Below are 13,706 nucleotides of genomic sequence, written 5' to 3'. Positions count from 1 at the left end.
CCGACGACAGCCCGCCTTCCCAGGCACGGATTATGCTTTGTACACATTGATTATTCCATGGATAAAGACCCCCGACACTGCCGTGTGTTGGAACCCCCCCCCCTGGAGAGGACGCAAGGTGAGGAGACGCTCTGCAAGACGAGGTCGCTTCACGTCTCTCCTCCGTGGACCGGATGACGCCGGCCCACAAAGAGTCCACCTGCTTTCATCTGTGGTCCAAGGATCGCCGGCGCATTGAACGGCACTACAGTGGGTTCACCTGGGATACCCTTGGCCGGATGAGGCAGTCGGATTCTACCCCCCCCCCCTTCCTACTCCTGTCGGCTTACAAGCGACCGGATTAACCCCCTCTAGTGTATCCAGTATATAATCATTAAAGTATCATTGCTGTTATTCCTTAAACTATTCCAGGTCGTATATGTACCACCTGCGCCTTCAGAGATTGGACATTCTCTATTGATATACCGACGAATACTCTTGCCATAAAAGTGCATACTAATTCCATTCATAAATGTGATTGATTTGATTAAGTGCTTGCTCTACACACCATCGCTGTGTAGAAATAAAGACCTATTTCTAATTCGTACATTTGTGTTGGATCCGTTTCATCTACGTGACAGTGTTCATCATAATATATTTATGCCGTGTACTGGGTGGCCGAATATTAAGTACAAAGGTAGTGGTAGTAAGTATCATATCTAGTAATACAGTCAGGGAATTGTACCCCTCAGTTACAAACCCTGTTCACAGATGTGTCTGTGGCTAGCGGGCATTGAATTAGCTTGCGCTATTCATTGGAATTGCTACTGAAGGTATCATATGGCTGTTGTTGTTGTCATATGCAAGGGTTGGGCTTGCGAGGGGGTACCGGATAAACCCCTCCTTCCCTCTTCTGATTGGTCAGGGATTCTGGGACTCTCTTTTCATTCGGTCAGGGTCAAGCTGTTAGGCAGCTTGGCACGGGGGGGGAAGGGTTTCCCAGACTCCGCACCTATCACAGGCGATTGAGTCTTGGGTTTCCCCCCGTCATAGCAAACATCACTAGGCACGTTTCTATTGGACGACGGCTTCTGTGAGTTTAGACCCGTATGTAGGGTCTGTTGTTGTCAAGTTGTCGGGGCAGAGCGTAGGAACTTACTGTTCTACTACGCTCGATATACGTGTAACTTGAGTCGGTTGGTCACATGACTCAATGTTACCGTGACTTTTCAATCTATGGCTCACGTGGGAAGTCTCGCTGAGGAGTTCCGTCTCTCCTCTGTAGTGAGGGTGGCGGGATGTAAAAATGTAAAAAAAAAATTACCCTTGGCTGCGTCACGTGGGATTCATGTCAGTCTGTGTTTTATTTCTTTTTTAATAAAAAAGTGTAGAATATGAAGCACGACAACCTTCTTGTCGTTCTCCCAGGCGCCTTGAAGGATCAATGTGGGGTCTGGTTAGACTGTCCATTGATATGTTTTGGGTCCCGACGCATACATAGTGCTGGCTCGGGGTGTTTCTGTTAAGAATCATGCAGGAGGCTAGTACGCCTTGGTTGCTTGTTATTAAAACAGCGTTTTTATAGGGCAACTGGGATGGGGGTTTTTTCCTCTTCCGAGAGCCTGTTACTGGGTCTCGACGGATTCTCGTTCATATCTGGGGGATGTTAACGGAATAGATCAGAACATAGGTAGAGGGGTCTCACGCCCTTGGGGTGGGCCACTGAGCGCGGTATAAATAGGACTGTCTGGGTGGCGCCCTCTTTTCATGTGTTAGATCAACACGCATTCCTGCCCCCTCTCCTGGAGTGGGCATGTCGGCGTGGTTAGGGCACGGGACTGGTTCTGGTCACGCTGGTCCAGGTCAGTTAACCCGTTGTCCGCCGGGGATGCAGATCTGCTGTTCTGGTACCGTGAGGGACTTGTGCTTTTTTCAGGGGGAAAAATGCCGGGTCGGCCCGGGTGTCACGGGGTTAGGCGTTATGGAGACCCTTTGTTGGGTACACTTTGTACCTGGCACTATTATAAGGGGCTGGTTCTCCTTTCTTTCGCTCCTCTCTCACGCATGGCGAAGAGGGGGCTGTTGGGGTGGTCTTCTGGACCTCCTCTGGTAACCCTGTGTGCTTCCCGAGCTGCCGGGCCCGGTCCGAAGTAATGTTTCGTTGAAACCGTAGGCCTGGGATAACCCTTTTTTCTTGAGGGGTTATAGGAACAACCACCGTATGTGGTACCAAGAGGGTGGTTGATTCCCTGGTGTGTTGGAGCAGAGTCAACTCCCGGGTTACCCGGTTGAGTGTGCCCCTGCATGTTCATGACGTCTGCCAATCGTGTCAGCCTTCTCTGCCTCGACCCCTCTGGGTGTTTTTTTTTTGATGGAGGCTTTGTCATGGCGCGCAACAGTGCCAGCATACGCCCCTTCTGCCGGGGGGGCTGTTTTCAGTTGACCCCTTTGGCGCCTGTCTCGTCCGCAGTGCTCCAGGCTCGGGTCTACAGCCTGCTGCCTGGTTTCCCCGGTGCACTGCCTGCTTCCGTTGGTTAACCTTTTGAGTGCTTTACGGCCATGCTGACTGCCTGTGTTGCAGGGTCAGTGTGCCAGGCGGTGTACTATTGGGGGGAAAGGGCCCGCTCTTGGAGGGGCCCTATCCGAATACGCTGGCGATGTGGGGGGCGGTGTCACTAAGTGACCGTCTGGTGGGGTCTTGATGCCTGGCGTCATTGACCTCTCCGGGCCCCCTTTTTCCAGGGGACCCAGTCCCTTCAGTGGGTCTGGGTCTTCCTTCGCGCTCCGCTGCTACGGCCTTGCCACGGGGTTGAGTTTGCTCTTGACCCCGTGATTTTGGGGGCAGTAACGAGGGTTGTTCCTTCCGTTCGTTCCCTGGTGGCATGCGGGTTGTGCGTGTGCGTAGTCGTGGGGTCAAGCCACGGTCTGCTCACCCTGTGCGTTGAGTTGCTTGAGTTCCTCTTCGCACGGTCGGATCCGTCTCCCTCCCGTCCTCCAATAGGGAGGGTATCCCTCCATTAGGGAGGGTCGGGGGGCTCGGTCCTCCCCGGTCTGATGGTTGTGGGGGGCCTCAGCGGGGTACATTTGTCAAGCTTCTGGCTTCCGCTCAGCTCGTCTTGTGCAGACTGACGCTGAGCGGAGCCATAATGAAATAGAACATAAGGTTATGTATATAACCAAGTTCTATGAATTATGGTGACGCTCAGCGTCAGGACGCCACTGCGGCCCTTGATCTCACCTTGTGGTGAAAGTTTGGGAAGGAGGCGAGTAGGTGACCACACACCTGCTTATGAAGGTAAGCGGATAGGGGTGTGGCCAGACGAATGTTGGGATGTAAAGGTACATTGTGGAATTTTTTATTCAGTGCTCGTGCACGAAGTGAAGTGGGTGCAGACTGACGCTGAGCGTCACCATAATTCATAGAACTTGGTTATATACATAACCTTACGTTAACCTTTCACTACCACAATACAGAAGGGTAACCCTTTCACTACCACACTACAGAAGGGTAACCCTTTCACTACCACAATACAGAAGGGTAACCCTTTCACTACCACACTACAGCAGGTTAACCTTTCACTACCACACTACAGAAGGGTAACCCTTTCACTACCACACTACAGAAGGTTAACCTTTCACTACCACACTACAGAAGGTTAACCATTTCACTACCACACTACAGACTGTTAACCCTTTCACTACCACACTACAGCAGGTTAACCTTTCACTACCACACTACAGAAGGGTAACCATTTCACTACCACACTACAAAGGGTTTCAAAGTGACAACATAAACATTCTAAATGGACCCAAGTTGCAATGTTTGCTAATGCCATAGTTGACTTTGGGCTGAAGAAGTGTAAGAACCCAGTAATGTTTATGTTCATGTTTATGTTTATGTTCACGTTAATGACCTCTCCGTGACCTGTGCTCCTCCAGAGGTGCTGCCCACCACTCCTGTGTGCGAGAAAGATGAGTTCCTGTGCTCCAGCGGCCGCTGCATCAGCTCCACCCTGCGCTGCAACTACTTCAACGACTGCCAGGACTACGGTTCAGACGAGATCAACTGCAACAAGAAAGGTGTGTGTTTACTAGGGCTGTCCCCGACTAAGCATTTGGATAGTCGACTATGATTGGCCAAAATGAGCCGATAGTCGACTATTGAAAAAAAGAATTTGAAAAAAAAAAAGTATAATTATTTTCAATATTATTTAAAAAAAGATTTATCATTCCATTTGGGCTTAAAGGCCAACTTGCAGGTTAAACCCTACTCTGCAATTATGGGTAGTTTACATCATTGGTATCTAATTTAATTATTTATTTATTTCCATTTGACGCCGGAAATTTCACTCAGAAATGGCTAAAAAGGTCCACGCACGAATAACATGCACAAGCAAATCTAAAAGCTTATCAGACGCTAGCACGGCCGTGACGTCACTTCAGGAAACGTATGCCTTATGCCCGTCCGGGTCATAGTACTACTGGATATATGGTGCTGGCTAACGTTAGCATTATGTCTACTGTCGTGAACCATTTTAGATCGGGGCATGTAGAGGAGTTTGGGGAACGAGTAAAATCATGTGCAGGTCCTCTTCTCAGACCTGTGTGACAAAGCACTGCACACGCATCATGCAAGCTACACGTCGCTGCATGTTGATCAATGGTGGCCCACTCGGTGCATCACAGTCAGTGACTGTGATGCACCGAGTGGGCTACTATTGTGCTAACAACGTGCTGCGGCGTCTGGCTTGTTGGCCGGCATGAGTGCCCGATTTGGGGTGGTTCTCTCCTCTTTGTGTGCCTTTGTCCTCGCGGGTGTTCTGCCGGGGAGCTTGTGGACGCGACAATAGTGGTGGTTGTAGGGTGTTTGAGCTTGTAGCGTTAGTTAGCTCATAGTTATCGTGTACCACTAGCGTTACGGGCTCGAGCACCTTATGGCTCCTGCTGTTGTCGTGTCCATGGGCTCCCTGGCAGGGTACTTGTGGGGACGGGGGTGTACAGAGAGGAGAGAACCATTTTGGGTCGGGCGTTCATGCCGGCTAGCGAGCTGGACGTCGGGATATGTTGTTAGCACAATAGCTACCAAGCTAAGCTATGTTAGCTTCTAACGGTGTATACACAATATGTACAACGACACAATGATTTACATTATTACAAATATGGTAACGTGGTTGTGGCTTTTACAAATAGTGATTAGCTTTAGAGATGGATGGCTATGATCACGGAGCAATAGTGTTGTTAGGTGAAACAGATACATTTCTAATTGGAATAATTGGCGATCAATATGCCTATATTCTATTGAGATTGAAGATGTTGAGGATCTGTATCTCCTCGTCATCTTCCTGATCGGTTGGGGAGCGATCGCAATTTGGATTTGGATTTGCTGCCGTCAAGTAGTAGCAAGATTGGAAAATGCCCACATTGAACTGACAAAGCGGCTCGCTCAACATACAGCCGATGAACAATGTAGGGGTCAAATAATGTTGGGGGTCGCGCAGGACATTAGGACCGCGACAAAGAAGATGCAAGATCTGGATTAAATTAAAGCATTACAGGAATCATTGTAACCTGATGCAACCCACCCCCCCCCCCCCCCCCCCGCCACGAAACTCAAGTCTGTGGAAGAAAAGAAGGAATGTTCGAGGTCAATGCAAGAGGCCGAGGAGAAGAAGTCAAGATAAGACCTGGTTTATGACGTCCGTACCCATCGCAACCAAGGACGGGACAGTATCTGACTGTCTGAAGATAAGATGGATGGCCTCCCCCTCCCCATCCTCACGCAAACCTCCCCCCCACGAGCACGACTGGCGACGTGCACGGAAGGAGGGGTGGATCCCTCGACTGCCTCACACGCCCAAACCCTAAGCCACTATCCTATCCTTAACTCCCACCCCCCACTCTCCGCCCTCCCTCCCATCCCCCAAATTCCCTCCCCCGAGGGTGCTTCCTGAAGCTCACTGACTTTCGACATAAATGAACATTGTAACAACAAATGTGCTTTGTTTGTATTAATTTAGGGTTGTGCCATTATTATTATGCAAAGATAATAATTGTGATTAATTCTGTAATGAGTTGTGTGTTTCTAGCATCCTTGACACCCAAGGACAACGATGGAAATAAGTCAAGAGGCTTTTACGTTACTATCCTTGACAGCAATGTATGCTGGATTAATGATCTGTATATGTTGTGGAGTCTAAATAAAAACCTGAACCTGAACCTTTCATTCGGCTAGTAGTAGCAAGGCTCTCTGCCTGCTGTAACAAGTAACAAGAAGGCTCCTTGCTTCCAGTTCCTGCCACTACTGCCTGTGACTCCCAGGGCTCAGAGCCCCCTGGTGCCCTGCACCTGTTGTGACGACATCATTTCGATTACACGTGCACGTTATGAACCATTGATTAATATATCCACGTGCGTGGTGATTGTGTTGGGCAGACAAAATGTTTGATAAAAATGCTAAAACTGGGTCAATTTCAATACTTTTTTTTCCTTCTTCATGAAAGTCACCGTTGGCCTAGTCCACATTGTTTATTGAACAAAAATACAACATGCAAGTTGGCCTTTAATGTCTGACGGAAGGCTTCTTGTCCTCTGCAAAAGCATGCAATTGGTCCACTGATGGATACATCTTGATATTTGTCTAGTCTAGTGTGTTCATTAGATGGGTGAAATCCTTTTTCAGTGCCTCTGTGCCTGTTTTCGTAGGCAGTTAGCCTCTGGTATGCGTGCCATTAGCGTTAGCCACGCTTTTAGGCCTCTTTTCTTTTGGAAAGAATGAAAAACAAAATTAAAAATTAAAAATAAAATAATTATAATATTTGTTTCTTTTTTTTTGTATTCGACTAAGAGGTTGGCAGTCGACTACGGCTCCTTTCGATCGATTAGTCGACTATTCGACTAATAAATTTTTTTTTTTACATTTAAAGCCCTAGTGTTTACGTCTGACCCGTGTTAACGGCACGTGTGTCACGTTGGAAGGTGGGGCACACACGCCCTGTGACCCCCGTAGACGGTGTTGTGGTCAAACCCTGCGCCTCTGGAAGCACACGTACCCCTGCTGGCCTGGGTTCGAATCCCGTCAGGGCTTTTCTCCCAGAAAAGTATCTCCTGTGTCTCCCCTGACCTGTATACTGTGGTGGAACCGGAGGGGTTAATCACGCGCGTGGTCAAACCTTCATCATGGTTGATACACATTTATTGTTAAAACTAGGGATGTCCGATATTATCGGCCTACCGATATCGGCATTAAAATGTGATATCGGAAAATATCGGTATCGGTATCGTTTTTTTTACATTTCTATAACCTTTATTTACCCAGGCAAGCAAGTAAGAACAAATTCTGTTTGTCAAAAGTATGCATAATGTTGTGTTAATTCCACAACAAGAGATATGTAATGTTAATTACCTGAAATTATTCCGTTTTGGGGGGGGGGGGGGGGGGGGGGAACCCTTCATATATCGGTATCGGTTGATATCGGTTGATATCGGTATCGGAAATTAAGAATTGGACAATATTGGTATATCGGTATCGGTAAAAAAGCCAATATTGAGCATCCCTAGTTAAAACATGGCTAATCAAATACAATTTAGGACTTGACTTTCTCTGGTCAAGGCCCCCGCTCATTCTGTGGGATCATCTTTTAAGATATCTGGGAGGAAATGGGGTGGGCGAGGGATGACCAGGTGAGGGGGGAGGAAAGGAGGGTACAGGGCGAGGGATGACCAGGTGAGGGGGGAGGAAAGGAGGGTACAGGGCGAGGGATGACCAGGTGAGGGGCGAGGAAAGGAGGGTACAGGGGGAGGGATGACCAGGTGAGGGGCGAGGAAAGGAGGGTACATGGCGAGGGATGACCAGGTGAGGGGCGAGGAAAGGAGGGTACATGGCGAGGGATGACCAGGTGAGGGGCGAGGAAAGGAGGGTACAGGGCGAGGGATGACCAGGTGAGGGGGGAGGAAAGGAGGGTACAGGGGAGGGACGACCAGGTGAGGGGCGAGGAAAGGAGAGTACAGGGGGAGGGATGACCAGGTGAGGGGCGAGGAAAGGAGGGTACATGGGGGAGGGATGACCAGGTGAGGGGCGAGGAAAGGAGGGTACAGGGGGAGGGATGACCAGGTGAGGGGCGAGGAAAGGAGGGTACAGGGGGAGGGACGACCAGGTGAGGGGCGAGGAAAGGAGGGTACAGGGGGAGGGATGACCAGGTGAGGGGCGAGGAAAGGAGGGTACATGGGGGAGGGACGACCCCCTCACCTGGGCCCTGTTCCCCGTACCTGGTTCAACTAAGTCGATCAAGATGTCATTATCCAGATTCAGTTAACCCGATGTTTGAAGCCGGGATTTTCCTGTTCCTCGAAGGTGGATTCAGTCTCGTTAACTCAAACCAGACTTGAGACCCAGGATAAGTGCGCGCGGCCGCTCCAGTTGAAAAGCCAGCACGTATCGATAGCAGAGATCCTGATTCTCTAGCGGCATTGATTGATTAATTGATTTAAAACTTTATTAACATATTGCAGTACGGCTCAATCGCCTCGCCGACAAGTTAAATGCGTTATCTATAGGCTAATTTTAAGTCCCTCATTACCTCAATCAATCAGATTATATTTCTTTAAACTTGCCTGCTGGATTGAATAATCAAATGAGATCTTGCTAGCGAAAATAATTAGTTAAACTGTTATACAGAATAACGATACGGCTCTCTTACCCATTGATTGATGTAAGGTCGATCTTTTACTTATCTCCACTGTGATGTAACGGGTTCTTCTTTTGACTTTCACGCAGACGACCGGGGTTCGAAACCTAGTCTTTCCCTTCTTTTTGCGATGTAGGAATAATTCAATTTGGTGCACGTTGAGAGCTATATAAAGAATGACATCCTCAATGCATGTAGATTTATAATATTTTAACTTAAAACTAGGCTACTTTGGCGTATAATCATTAATATTATATTCCAAAAAATTATATTGGAAACACTGGGTTTCGAACACCGGTCGCCGGGTTGCCAGGATTGAGCACTACCGCTGCGCCACTGTGCCAGATGGGATAAATTCATTGTTTATACATTAATGAACGAGAGACCCGTGTTTAGAATATTCTTTATTTTGAATGAAGTTTTATCTCTTTATGCTCATTCATTAATGTGACGTCAATGGCTCATTCAATTTCTCAAATCCGTCAAACAGCGCATCTCATCAGACATCTTAATCCCAGTTACAATTAAAATAACCACATAATGTGTACATCGCACCGAGCGAGCGCCACGGTATATAACGTGCATTATTTAGGACAAAGTGAATTTAGTATCAGCATTTTGGGTCTATTTTACATTTCAAAAGACCCCTCTGGAAGAATGGAGCACAAAAACGTAATTCAGAATGGTATAACGCAGATCCTAGACTGTGGGAATAATTTCAGGAAACGCGCTGTCACTTCTTTGCGGGGGCGTGGCGATGGTTCATCCGGCTAACTTGAACTTAAACCCTGCTTTCGACGAGGCTCAAACTTTTGGATCTGTTGTCATGGTGATTTGGACAATCCAGGTTCGGGGAACCGGAAAGTCCGGCTTAAGTCAGACTTCACAGAAAGTTATCTGGCTAACTCAGTTATCCAGGTACGGGGAACGGGGCCCTGGTCATCACTGTTTATAAAATCCCATGTTACAAAATGTAATAATTTGGTTTATTATAAAATAATCCAAATAATGTACAGAGCTAAAGCAAAGGACTGTGTGCAACTTTTTCTTTTTTCAGGAGAGCAAATTATGATTTGAAATGACAAATGTTAATCATCTTTATTTTGTTATGTTTTTGTTTCGAAGGCTTAATTTGATCTTTGATTTGATCTCCAGACACGGTGCTGAACGACTGCGGCAGCAACAGGACGGTGTGTGGAGACGGGGACGAAGCTCACTGTGTGGTGAACAGAACAGACTCCTTCTGCTCCTGTAAACCTGGCTTCCAGTCCAAGGGGAACAACCGCTGTGAAGGTATTGATCCATTGATCGAATTCATTTGACAAATTGTTGAAATACAATACGCACACGCAAGCATATTACACTATATAACATTAACCCTTTCACTACTATATTACAAAGGGCTAACGCTTTCACTACCACACTACAAAGTGTGCCACACAGTGTACCACATGTAGTGTGGTAGTGAAAAGGTTAACCTTCTGTAGTTTGGTTGTGAAAGGGTTAACCTTCTGTAGTGTGGTCGTGAAAGGGTTAACCTTCTGTAGTGTGGTCGTGAAAGGGTTAACCTTCTGTAGTGTGGTCGTGAAGTTGACTCGTAGAGTTTAAATGATACCTAACCTATATCCTCTGACAGATACGTTTAAATGATACCTAACCTGTATCCTCTGACACATACGTTTAAATGATACCTAACCTGTATCCTCTGACACATACGTTTAAATGATACCTAACCTGTATCCTCTGGCCTCTGACAGATATGTTTAAATGATACCTGACCTGTGTCCTCTGGCCTCTGACAGATAAGAACGAGTGCAAACAGTTCGGAGTCTGTTCGCACGTCTGCAACAACACCAAGGGCTCCTTCAAGTGCAGTTGCCACAAGTACTTCACCAGGATCAACAACACATGCAAGGCTGACAGTGAGTTCCCTCTCTCATCACTTCTTACATCACTTCTCACATCAGTTCTCATCACTTCTCACATCAGTTATCATCACTTCTCACATCAGTTCTCATCAGTTCTCATCACTTCTCACATCACTTCTCACATCACTTCTCATCACTTCTCACATCACTTCTCACATCACTTCTCATCACTTCTCACATCACTTCTCATCAGTTCTCATCACTTCTCATCACTTCTCATCAGTTCTCATCACTTCTCTCATCACTTCTCACATCAGTTCTCATCAGTTCTCATCACTTCTCACATCACTTCTCGTCACTTCTCATCACTTCTCATCACTTCTCATCAGTTCTCATCACTTCTCTCATCACTTCTCATCACTTCTCTCATCACTTCTCATCACTTCTCATCAGTTCTCATCACTTCTCATCACTTCTCATCAGTTCTCATCACTTCTCTCATCACTTCTCATCAGTTCTCATCACTTCTCATCAGTTCTCATCAGTTCTCATCACTTCTCATCAGTTCTCATCACTTCTCTCATCACTTCTCATCAGTTCTCATCACTTCTCATCACTTCTCATCAGTTCTCATAACTTCTCATCAGTTCTCATCACTTCTCTCATCACTTCTCATCAGTTCTCATCACTTCTCATCACTTCTCATCACTTCTCATCACTTCTCACATCAGTTCTCATCAGTTCTCATCACTTCTCATCACTTCTCATCACTTCTCATCACTTCTCACATCACTTCTCATCACTTCTCATCACTTCACATCACTTCTCACATCACTTCTCATCACTTCTCATCACTTCTCACATCAGTTCTCATCACTTCTCATCACTTCTCACATCACTTCTCATCACTTCTCATCACTTCTCACATCACTTCTCACATCACTTCTCATCACTTCTCATCACTTCTCATCACTTCTCATCACTTCTCATCACTTCTCTCATCACTTCTCATCACTTCTCACATCACTTCTCACATCACTTCTCATCACTTCTCATCACTTCTCATAACTTCTCATCACTTCTCACATCACTTCTCATCACTTCTCATCACTTCTCACATCAGTTCTCATCACTTCTCACATCACTTCTCATCACTTCTTACATCACTTCTCATCACTTCTCATCACTTCTCATCACTTCTCACATCAGTTCTCATCACTTCTCACATCACTTCTCATCACTTCTCATCACTTCTCATCACTTCTCATCACTTCTCACATCACTTCTCATCACTTCTCATCACTTCTCACATCACTTCTCATCACTTCTCATCACTTCTCACATCACTTCTCATCACTTCTCATCACTTCTCATCACTTCTCATCAGTTCTCATCACTTCTTACATCACTTCTCATCACTTCTCACATCACTTCTCATCACTTCTCATCACTTCTCATCACTTCTCTCATCAGTTCTCATCACTTCTCTCATCAGTTCTCATCATTTCTCATCACTTCTCTCATCAGTTCTCATCACTTCTCATCACTTCTCTCATCAGTTCTCATCAGTTCTCACATCACTTCTCATCACTTCTCATCACTTCTCATCACTTCTCATCACTTCTCATCACTTCTCATCACTTCTCACATCACTTCTCATCACTTCTCATCACTTCTCACATCACTTCTCATCACTTCTCATCACTTCTCACATCACTTCTCATCAGTTCTCATCACTTCTCATCACTTCTCATCACTTCTCACATCAGTTCTCATCAGTTCTCATCACTTCTCATCACTTCTCACATCAGTTCTCATCACTTCTCATCACTTCTCATCACTTCTCACATCAGTTCTCATCACTTCTCATCAGTTCTCATCACTTCTCATCACTTCTCACATCACTTCTCATCACTTCTCACATCAGTTCTCATCAGTTCTCATCAGTTCTCATAACTTCTCACATCACTTCTCATCACTTCTCTCATCACTTCTCATCACTTCTCATCACTTCTCACATCACTTCTCATCACTTCTCACATCAGTTCTCATCAGTTCTCATCAGTTCTCATCACTTCTCATCACTTCTCATCACTTCTCATCACTTCTCATCACTTTTCATCACTTCTCTCATCACTTCTCTCATCAGTTCTCATCACTTCTCTCATCAGTTCTCATCACTTCTCACATCACTTCTCATCACTTCTCACATCACTTCTCATCACTTCTCATCACTTCTCATCACTTCTCACATCACTTCTCATCACTTCTCACATCACTTCTCATCACTTCTCATCACTTCTCACATCACTTCTCACATCACTTCTCACATCACTTCTCATCACTTCTCATCACTTCTCTCATCACTTCTCATCACTTCTCATCACTTCTCACATCACTTCTCATCACTTCTCATCACTTCTCATCACTTCTCACATCACTTCTCATCACTTCTCACATCAGTTCTCATCACTTCTCATCACTTCTCACATCACTTCTCACATCACTTCTCACATCACTTCTCATCACTTCTCATCACTTCTCTCATCACTTCTCATCACTTCTCTCATCAGTTCTCATCAGTTCTCATATCACTGCAGATACCCTGTCTATACAACTCTGTTGCCCAGCGTTCACGGCGACCCTATTCCAGTCCAGTGTTCAGCTCTGACCCCTTCCTGTCCTGACATCACTTCCTGTGTTCACCTCCAGCCCTGCGGCAGGTGCTGTACATCGCAGACGACAACGAGATCCGCAGCCTGGACCCCGGCATGCCCAACTGGCGCTACGAGCAGACCTTCCAGGGCGACGCCAACGTGCGCATCGACGCCATGGACCTGCACGTCAAGACCAACCGCATCTACTGGACCAACTGGCACACGGGACGCATCTCCTCCTACGAGCTGCCGGCCGCACCCCCCTCCCCCAACAACAACAACAACCGCAACCGGCGCCAGAGCGACTCCCGCGTCAGCGACCTGGAGGTAGGGGGTGGGGGGGAAAGAGAGAGAGAGAGAGAGAGAGAGAGAGAGAGAGAGAGAGAGAGAGAGAGAGAGAGAGAGAGAGAGAGAGAGGTGTAGCAGGAGTAATAGGGGTGATGGGGTTTGAGGGAGAAAGTGGTGGAGAGAGAAAGAGAGAGATATGGGTTATGTGGGAGAGAGATACAGGGACAAAG

The 13,706-nt window shown here is 46.7% G+C and overlaps 1 protein-coding gene across 1 annotated transcript in view; it reads left to right on the top strand.

Moving 5' to 3' along the window:
- The window catches only part of LOC311229511 (low-density lipoprotein receptor-related protein 1-like), a 375,389-nt gene that overhangs the window by 329,665 nt on the left and 32,018 nt on the right, over nt 1-13,706 (top strand). The window contains 4 exon segments of the mRNA XM_084315588.1: nt 3,919-4,059; nt 9,819-9,956; nt 10,466-10,585; nt 13,244-13,515. Coding sequence (XP_084171714.1) covers nt 3,919-4,059; nt 9,819-9,956; nt 10,466-10,585; nt 13,244-13,515 — 671 coding nt within the window.

The sequence above is a fragment of the Notolepis coatsorum genome (assembly GCF_963971535.1).
Source record: "Notolepis coatsorum genome assembly, chromosome: 6".
Classification (NCBI taxonomy): Eukaryota; Metazoa; Chordata; class Actinopteri; order Aulopiformes; family Paralepididae; genus Notolepis; species Notolepis coatsorum.
This window is presented reverse-complemented; position numbering and strand designations above follow the sequence as displayed.